General features: G+C 47.2%; 1 protein-coding gene across 1 annotated transcript; it reads right to left on the minus strand.

The window, feature by feature from the left end:
• Window positions 1-727: 727 nt before the first annotated feature.
• On the minus strand, window positions 728-3,792 carry socs1a (suppressor of cytokine signaling 1a). Its single transcript, XM_080206144.1, has 2 exons — window positions 3,584-3,792; window positions 728-1,624 (listed from the first exon to the last, which is right to left on the minus strand). The coding sequence occupies exon 2, from the start codon at window positions 1,549-1,551 to the stop codon at window positions 904-906; it is 648 nt and encodes a 215-aa protein (XP_080062270.1). The 5' UTR covers window positions 1,552-1,624; window positions 3,584-3,792; the 3' UTR covers window positions 728-903.
• Between the last annotated feature and the right edge of the window lie 5,162 nt (window positions 3,793-8,954).

The raw sequence follows: 8,954 nt of genomic DNA on the forward strand, positions 1-8,954 counted from the left end.
GTGGCACAGTGGTTAGCACTGCTGCCTCACAGTGCCTGGGGCCCAGGTTCGATTCCTGGCTTGGGCCACCCGTCAGTGTGGAACCTGCACATTCTCCCCATGTCTGCGTGGGTTTCCTCCCACAGTCCGAAAGACGTGCTGGGTAGGGTGCATTGGCCGTGCTAAATTCTCCCCAAGTGTACTCGAGCAGGAGCCAGAGTGTAGCGAGTAGGGGGTTTTCACAGTAACTTCATTGCAGTGTTAATGTAAGCCTACTTTGTGACATTAATAAGTAAATTAGAAAACTGAAAAGGGAATTGTTGTGCATATCATAGGATGATAGGCCATGCTAAGTTGCCCCTTAGTGTAGGGTAGGTGGGTTAGCAGGGTAAATACATGAGGTTACTGGGATAAGTTCTGGGTAAGATGCTCTGTCAGAGAGTCAGAGCAGACTCGATGGCCAAATAGCCTCCTTCTACACTGATTCTCCCTCAGTGTACCCGAACAGGTGCCAGAGTGTGGCGACTTGGGAGATTTTCACCGTAACTTCATTGCAGCGTTAATGTAAGCCGACATGTGACACCAATAAATAACCTTTGTGAAGAAGGAGAAATAAGCAGTGATGGACCAGAATAACTCTCAACAGAGGTGTAATGTTAAAACTTTCTTAATAAATTTTATTTAATTAAAAATGAATTAAGTTTATCAGGTCCCTGCATGGCAGAGAAGATTCTGAGTGGGGCTTTGGGTCCCACATAGTGTAAACATTGTGCTTGTAAACAGTTCGAAAATTGTTCAAGTGTTTTCCAGAAATCGAATAGGATGCTACACAGGGAAATCCCTCCAGAAAAACGACAGAGCACAAACCAAGAATCCAGAGATTTCATCGCCCTGGGTGCTGGATTAATGCTGCTTCCTTTAGTTTTATATCCGAAAGGGGAACCTTTTGAGATAGTCCTTTAAGACAGGATTCAAGGGGAGTTGGTCAATGTTCTCTCTCCCGAATGACTCAACAATCCTTTTCCTGCACAGCTCCTGCAGGGATTGTAGCTTGACTTTGCGGAGGGGCTTCGACAGAAACCTCTTGGGCGAAACGGTGAAATGCTCAATCAGTTCCATCAGGCAGCTAAAAGACTCCTTGCTGCCATCCAAGGAGAAGAGGCCATCCTGGAACTGGATGCGGAAACTGATGGGCTCCTTGGCAGTCCTGACGCTGAGGGAGAAGAAATAGTTGCGCTGCCGGCTGTCCCGGAGCAGAAAGGTCCCCACGGGCTCGGATTTGAGCCTGTGGTGGGCTACCTCCACCGTCATCGGACCCCAGTAGAAGCCACAGTCTTCCAAGTACCTCCAAGTCTCCTTGATGATCTCATAGTCCGACTGAGCTCTGAATGTTTTGAAGTGGGTCTCCACGTTGCGCTTTCCAGGGCTGGCCCTCGCCTGCTGCTGGTGTCCATGATGCCGGCTCTGAGGATGTGATTCAAGCCCACTGTGCTCTGCAACGTCCTGTACTTGTGGCTCCAGTTGATCCCTGGCATTGGCTGCTCTGTCAGTCAGGTTGCTGTCTGCCACCATCCTACAACACAGATGATCTCGGGTGGTCTCCCATAGCTCGGGCCTCCAGCGCAGGGCAGAAAAGTCACCAGGCCTGCAGAGAGAGGAAGGGAGAAAACCCCAGTGAGTCAATGAGTTCCTGTAATAAGTCAGCTCTGAAAGAAACCTGCCAGTAAAGTGGGGAATTCTCGCATCGCTGGCGTGAAAACTAATTTCAAAAGAACTTTTATTTATGATACCAATATTTCTTTCAAGGCACCTATTTTTTTCAAAAAACAAAAATTCTGTTCTTAAAAGTTACAGAGTCAAGATTGGATGGAGAAAACCAAAATCCATACCTTGCTTGTTCCAAAAAAAAAACCTCCCAAAATTCAAATCGAATCCCCACAAGGAAGAGAGAACAAGATCCAGGCTGACAAGGCGAGGCATTCCCAACACCACCCATCCCCGGCTTCATCTAAGCCTAAAGGCTGAATGGTCCAATCTTTATTAAGAGAAAGCTAAAACACTGGGGATGCTGGAATCTGGCACAAAGACAGGAAATGCTGGGGAAACTCAGCTGGTTTGACAGTATCTGTAGTGAGAGAATGGAGTAAGAAGTCTCACAACATCAGGGGTGAAGTCCAACAGGTTTATTATTTGGTAGCAAAAGCCACTAGCTTTCAGGCCTCTGACCCTTCATCAGGTGAGCAGAGCATTTCGATCATAAACTCTCCACTCACCTGATGAAGGGGCAGCCAGCGTTCCGAAAGCTAGTGGCTCGCGCTGCCAAATAAACCTGTTGGACTTTAACCTGGTGTTGTGAGACTTCTTAGTGTTTACCCCAGTCCAACGCCGGCATCCCCACATCGAGAGAGAATGGAGCCAACGTTTCGAGTCTGGGTGACCCTTTGTCAGAACTAGAGGGTTATCCAGACCCGAAACACTGACTCTGTTCTCTCTACACAGATGCTGCCGGACCAGCTGAGTTTCCCCAGCATTTTCTGTTTTTGGTTCAATCTTTTATTCCTTGGAAGAGTCCATCATATTATAACTCAAACCAGGTGTTAGTGAGCAGAACTTATTATCTATGGGGAAAGCAAACTGTGCCTAATTTTCTCCCTAACAAATCTGATTTTTGGATTGGTTTCTGAGCTAATTCCCCCTCTCAAATCCTGGATCCAGTTATAACAGACCTCTGTGTACATACACATACACAGACAGATAAAGAGAGAGAAACAGAGAGAAAGACAGAGAGAGAGAAAGAGTGACAGACAGAACGAGAAACAGAGACGGAGACAGAGAGAGATAAAAAAGTGTGAGGAACAGACAGAGAGGAGAAAGAGACAGACAGAAAGACAGAGGGAGGGAGAGAGTAACAGACAGCATGGGAGAGAGAGAGAGAAAGACAGAAAGATAGATGGAGGGAGAAAGAGAGACAAAGAGACAGACAGAGAGACAGAGAGAGACAGACAGAAAGATAGAGAGAGAGAGACAGACAGGGAGGGAGAGACAGACAGAGAGGGAGACAGAGAGAAACACTTCTCCCCTTCAAGTCAAAAGCAAAATAATGCGAATGCTGGAATCCCCTTGTTCCCCCCAATCAGAATGAGTATTGAGAGTTTGCTGCCTTTAGTCCATTATATGAGCCCTCTCTCTGGAAACTCTCCCGCTGTTATCACAAACATTCAGCCCCGCCACATCAGGTAAATAGCCCCGAGACCACGAATCAGCCCAGACACAATCCTTACTGCCGGCAAGAGTTGGAATGAAAAACACGCATAAAACCACCCCCTTGAAAAATGAACCTAGTAATCTAAGTAGTTATTGATGTGAGTTGACCTGCCCCGCTCTCTCCACATTTACAGCGATACACACGGGAATATTCCTTAAAACTGTGGCCAGGGAAGTTTATTAAAGTGGGAATAGGAGCCAGCAGAAACTGCAGTCCCACAGCTCAAACACAGACCCATTTCCCAAGAGTTACACACACTCTTCCCTGACTGGTATAAACCATGCAAAGAAACTTTTTTAAAAAAAGATGTTTTCGTATTATTAAGAAACCGTTCCTTACCTTCTGCATCAGACTAAGGAGCTGGGGAAACCACACAAACTGGAAAGAAACACTGGCGAAGAATTTAGCCCTTGTGAGTGAGGTTGCAGCAGTTGTATGTGTGTGGAGCCTGTGTGTGTGAGATTCACTGAGTATAACCTTCTAACACAGCTACAGGGCTCTGAGAGGCTATCCTCACTCATTGCCCCTGGTTACATTCGCTTCTGGAGCCCGGCGGGTTGAGTTGTCCCCTTTTTAAAAAGCTCACCTAACAGCCCACGCCGATTCGAGGAAATCACCTGTTTGCAAGCAGCCAGTGGCAGCCTGGCCATTTCACTTTCAGTTTCACTTCTCAGCTGTTCTAAGAAATGTCTTAGCGCCGGGAGGGGAGGACTCTTGTGTTCTGTTTTCACTGGAAGTCTTACTCAGTGCTAGATCTCTTTTTTTCAGAAAAAGAGAATGAGTTATGATTTGGATCCAGTAAAGCCGGGAAGAGAGGCACAGCGAGAGACAGATAGAGAGATACACGCACCGCACAGACGGATAGAAAGAGAGAGGGACAGACAGTGAAACAGACGCAGAGAGAAATAAACAGAAGAGAGAGACAGACAGAGGGAGAGAAATAGACAAAGAGAAACTGATAGAGAAACAGACAGAAAGACAGAGAGAAACAGACAGAGAGAGAGAAGCAGAGAGAGAGAGAAAAACAGTGAGAAAGAAAAACAGATGGAGAAACAGAGGGAGAGAAATAGACAAAGAGAAACAGATAGAGAGAAACAGAGAAACAGACAGAAAGACAGAGAGAGAAAAACAAATAGAAACAGTGAGAGAGACAGAGTGAAACAGACAGATAGAGAAACAGACAGGCAGAGAGAAAAACAGATGAAAGACAAAGAAACAGACAGAGAGAGGGAGGCAGACACAGAGAAAGAAACGGACAGAAAGGCAGCCAGACAGAACGAGAGAATGAAACAGTCAAGGGATAGAGACACAGAGAAACAGACAGAGGGACACAGGCACAGAAAGTGAGGTAGGTAGAAAGAGAGAGAAACAGACTGTGACAGATGGAGAGAAACAGAAGACAGAAAGAGAGAGAGAAAGATACAGAAAGACAGAGAGAGAGAGAGACAATGTGTTCAGGAAAAGAATATGTTCTATATTGAAACAGTGGCCCTGGGAAGGTTTTCTTTAAATTATGGGATGTGAGCATCACTGGCTGGGCCAGCATTTATTGCCCATCCCTAATTGCCCTTGAAATTGCAAGAATATTTCAGAGGGTATTTAAGAGTCAACCACAGTGCCGTGTATCTAGAGTCACATGTCGGTCAGACCGGATAAGGAAGGCAGATTTCCTTCCCTAAAGGACATTAATGGTTAATGATAGTGGCCGTGTTCCCCATCACCCAGACCCGTTTCACAGCCCCAGACTTTATTAATAATCACATTTAAATTCTACAGACCACCCTGGTGGGATTTGAACCCACACAAGCATTGGCCTGGGACCGCTCCGGATTACTAGTGCTGCCTGAATGGGTCAAGTTCTTTAAAGCCCTCCCACCACCCCTCCCCCCTCCCACAACCCAACTTCTAAAAACAGCTAAACTTCCAATCACTGAGTTAAAAAAAAAGGAGTGAAGTGAGATTTCCTCACTGATAGAGGCCAGCACTTACCCGAATTACCAGTGGTGGGGCGGGGGCAGTGGGGGGAGGGGGGAGGGGGGGGTGTGGTTGGTGATGTTAGGAAGAAGCACTTACCCGGCAGATTGAGGTCAGAACGGGTTGAGGTTGGAATAAGAGAGTGACGGGAGCCTTTCACACACACAGAAAAAAAGCTCCACTCTCAGCGTTGCAGACGCAGAGAGGACCAGGTGAACCTTTCATCCATCTCCACAGTGGTTAGCACGGCTGCTTCACAGCGCCAGGGTCCGGGTTTGAGTCCTGTGCTTTGTTCTCTGTCCGTGCGGAGTCTGCACGTTCTCCCCCGTGCATCTGTGTGGCTTTCCCCCGGGTGCTCCCCATTTCCTCCCACAGTCCGAAAGACGTGCTGGTTAGGGTGCATTGATCCAAACAGGCGCCAGAGTGTGGTGACAAGGGGAATTTCACAGTGACTTCATTGCAGTGTTAATGTGAGCCTTACTAATAAATAAACTTTTAACTTTGCCTGCTCCAAAAACCCAATTCCAATGGAGTCCAGATTTTTATTGAATTCAAATTCCACCTTATGCCAGGCTGGGATTCGAACCTGAGTCCCCAGGGTCCCTGGATTATTGGATAATGATAATGCTACCATGTCACCACCTCCCAATGGAGTCCAATACATGGTCCCCACAAGGGACACAAGTAAGATCTGAACTGACCAGTTGGGACATTGCACCCATTGATTTGATACTCAATCTTTGCCAATAGGGTGCAGGGATACAATTGGAGAGGCCTCTTGTCGGTTTTGGGGTATGTGGGGCTCGTGTTTTTCCAGTTTTCCACATTAAGGATCAGGTTGCTCCAATTCTAAAGATTCCAAAAGATTTTTTCTGAAGGAGTTATTTCACCCTAGTGTCAAAAAGTCATGCAAACTTAATGCTAAGGTTAGCCCATATTTTAATTCGATAAGGGGTGACATGGTGGCACAGTGGTTGGCACTGCTGCCGCACAGTGCCAGGTTCGACGCCTGGCTTGGATCACTGTCTGTGTGAAGTTTGCACATTCTCCCCGTGTCTGCGTGGGTTTCCTCCGGGTACTCCGGTTTCCTCCCACAGTCCAAAGATGTGCGGGTTAGGTAGATTGGCCATGCTAAAATTGCCCCTTAGTATCCTGCGATGTGTAGGTTAGCGGGATTAGCGGGTAAATGTGTAGGGACACAGGGATAGGGCCTGGGTGGGATTGTGGTCGGTGCAGACCTGAAGGGCCTGTTTCTGCACTGTAGGGTTCTATGATTCACCCAGAGGAAACCCACGCAGATACGGGGAGAATGTACAAACTCCACACAGACAGTGATCCAAGCTGGAATCGCACCTGGGTCCCTAGCACTGTGAGGCCCACTGTTTGTGTGTGTGTGTGTGTCTCTGTGTGAGAGAGTGTATGTCAATGTGTGTGAGATTGAGCATATGTCTGTGTGTAAGAGAATGTGTGTGTATCTCTGTGTGAGGGAGTGTATGTCAGTGTGTGTGAGATTAAGTATGCCTTTGTGTGTGTGTGTGTATCTCTGTGTGAGAGAGGGTGTATGTCAGTGTGTGTGAGATTAAGTATGTCTGTGTGTGTGTATCTCTGTGTGAGAGGGTGTATGTCAGTGTGTGTGAGATTAAGTATGTCTGTGTGTGTGTATCTCTGTGAGAGGGTGTATGTCAGTGTGTGTGAGATTAAGTATGTCTGTGTGTGTGTATCTCTGTGTGAGAGAGGGTGTATGTCAGTGTGTGTGAGATTAAGTATGTCTGTGTGTGTGTATCGCTGTGTGAGAGGGTGTATGTCAGTGTGTGTGAGATTAAGTATGTGTGTGTGTGTATCTCTGTGTGAGAGAGGGTGTATGTCAGTGTGTGTGAGATTAAGTATGTCTGTCTGTGTGTGTATCTCTGTGTGTGAGAGGGTGTATGTCAGTGTGTGTGAGATTAAGTATGTGTGTGTGTGTGTATCTCTGTGTGTGAGGGTGTATGTCAGTGTGTGTGAGATTAAGTATGTGTGTGTGTGTGTATCGCTGTGTGAGAGGGTGTATGTCAGTGTGTGTGAGATTAAGTATGTCTGTCTGTGTGTGTATCTCTGTGTGTGAGAGGGTGTATGTCAGTGTGTGTGAGATTAAGTAGGTCTGTCTGTGTGTGTCTTTGTGTGTGTGTGTATCTCTGTGTGTGAATCTGTGTGTGAGAGAATGTGTGTCTCTATGTGTGTTTGAGTGTGTGTGTGTGTGTGTGTGTGTTTGGAACTCCAGTTGGTGAGTTTATAAAAGTTTGATCTAAAGCTGCTGTGATTCTCTGACCTTGCGCACGGTTGCCTATCTGCCTCTGTGTGTGTGTGTGTGTTATCTGAACCTTGTTTTGAGTTGCTGTTCATTCATTGTGGTTGATGGTAAAACAGGCTGGCCTGCCTGCCTCCTGGAATGGGGGAAGGGAGAGGTTCGAGCAGGCCAGAGGGTCCCCGCAGGGACAGGGGAAAGAGTTCGACTCTGTATCGGTTCAGGAAAAGTGGGCTGTGGGTTTCCTGGAACTGGCTTTCTGACCTCCTTTAAGCATGGGGCGACACGCGGCCCGGATTTCGGGGAAGTAGTCACCACATCAATGAAACTGCAAATGATCAGCTTGTTCACTGATACAAGAAGATATTACCAGCAGTGTCGCCAATTGTGCCTGCCCCCTTTTTTTTTAAGATAATTGGACACACTCCCCCACCATTTCTCCAAATTCCTGGTCTTCAATCTGCAAGATGACTAACCGAGAGGGTCCCCGGAGAGGAGGGGGGGGGATCTTTTTCACCTCCAGATGATTTGACTGGATCTGGGTTATTGTCATTCGCGTAGTAAGGCACTGATCGTTGAAATACCTTTTTTTTCTCGCTTCAAGCACTCTGTAAAAAAACAGCTATCTTTAGTGTGATCGCTCAGCAACCTCAATGCAGAACTTGCCTCAGTTTCTGTACGACCAAGTGGTATAATCGCTAGACTGTTAATCCAGTAACTCAGCTCATGTTGCAGGGACAGGTGCTCGAATCCCACCATGGCAGATAGCAGAATTTGAATTCAGTAAAAAGAAAATATCTGGAATTAAGAATCCACTGATGGACACATTGTTAGAAAAACCCATCTGATTCGCTAATCCTGGGAAGGAAATCTGCCCTCGTAGCATCGGAAGATAGGATCATAAAAACCCAACGGTGCAGCAAGAGGCCATTCAGCCCATCGAGTCTGCACTGACCACAATCCCACCCAGGCCCGACACATTTACCCTCTGATCTACGCGTCTCAGGGCACTAAGGGGCAATTTTAGCACGGCCAATCAAGCTAATCTGCACACCTTTGGACTGTAGGGGGAAACTGGAGCACCCGACGGAAACCCACGCAGACACGAGGAGAATGTGCAAACTCTACACCGACAATGATCGAAGCTGGGAATCGAACCCAGGTCGCTGGAGCTGTGAAGAAGTAGTGCTAACCACCGTGCCACCGAGCAAGAGGAGGCCATTCGGCCCCTTCGTGCCTACTCCACCAATCATCACGATCGTGGCTGATTGTCCAACTCAATAACCTAATCCTGCTTTCTCCCCATCACCTTTGATCCCATTCCCCCCCCAAGTGCTACATCCAGCCGCCTGTTGGATACATTCAGTCTTTTGGCATCAGCTACTTCCTGTGGTCATGAATTCCACAGGCTCACTATTCCTTGGGTGAAGAGATGTCTCCTCTGTCCGGAATGGC

The sequence above is a fragment of the Carcharhinus amblyrhynchos genome, chromosome 18 (assembly GCF_965287045.1).
Source record: "Carcharhinus amblyrhynchos chromosome 18, sCarAmb.v2.hapA, whole genome shotgun sequence".
NCBI lineage: Eukaryota > Metazoa > Chordata > Chondrichthyes > Carcharhiniformes > Carcharhinidae > Carcharhinus > Carcharhinus amblyrhynchos.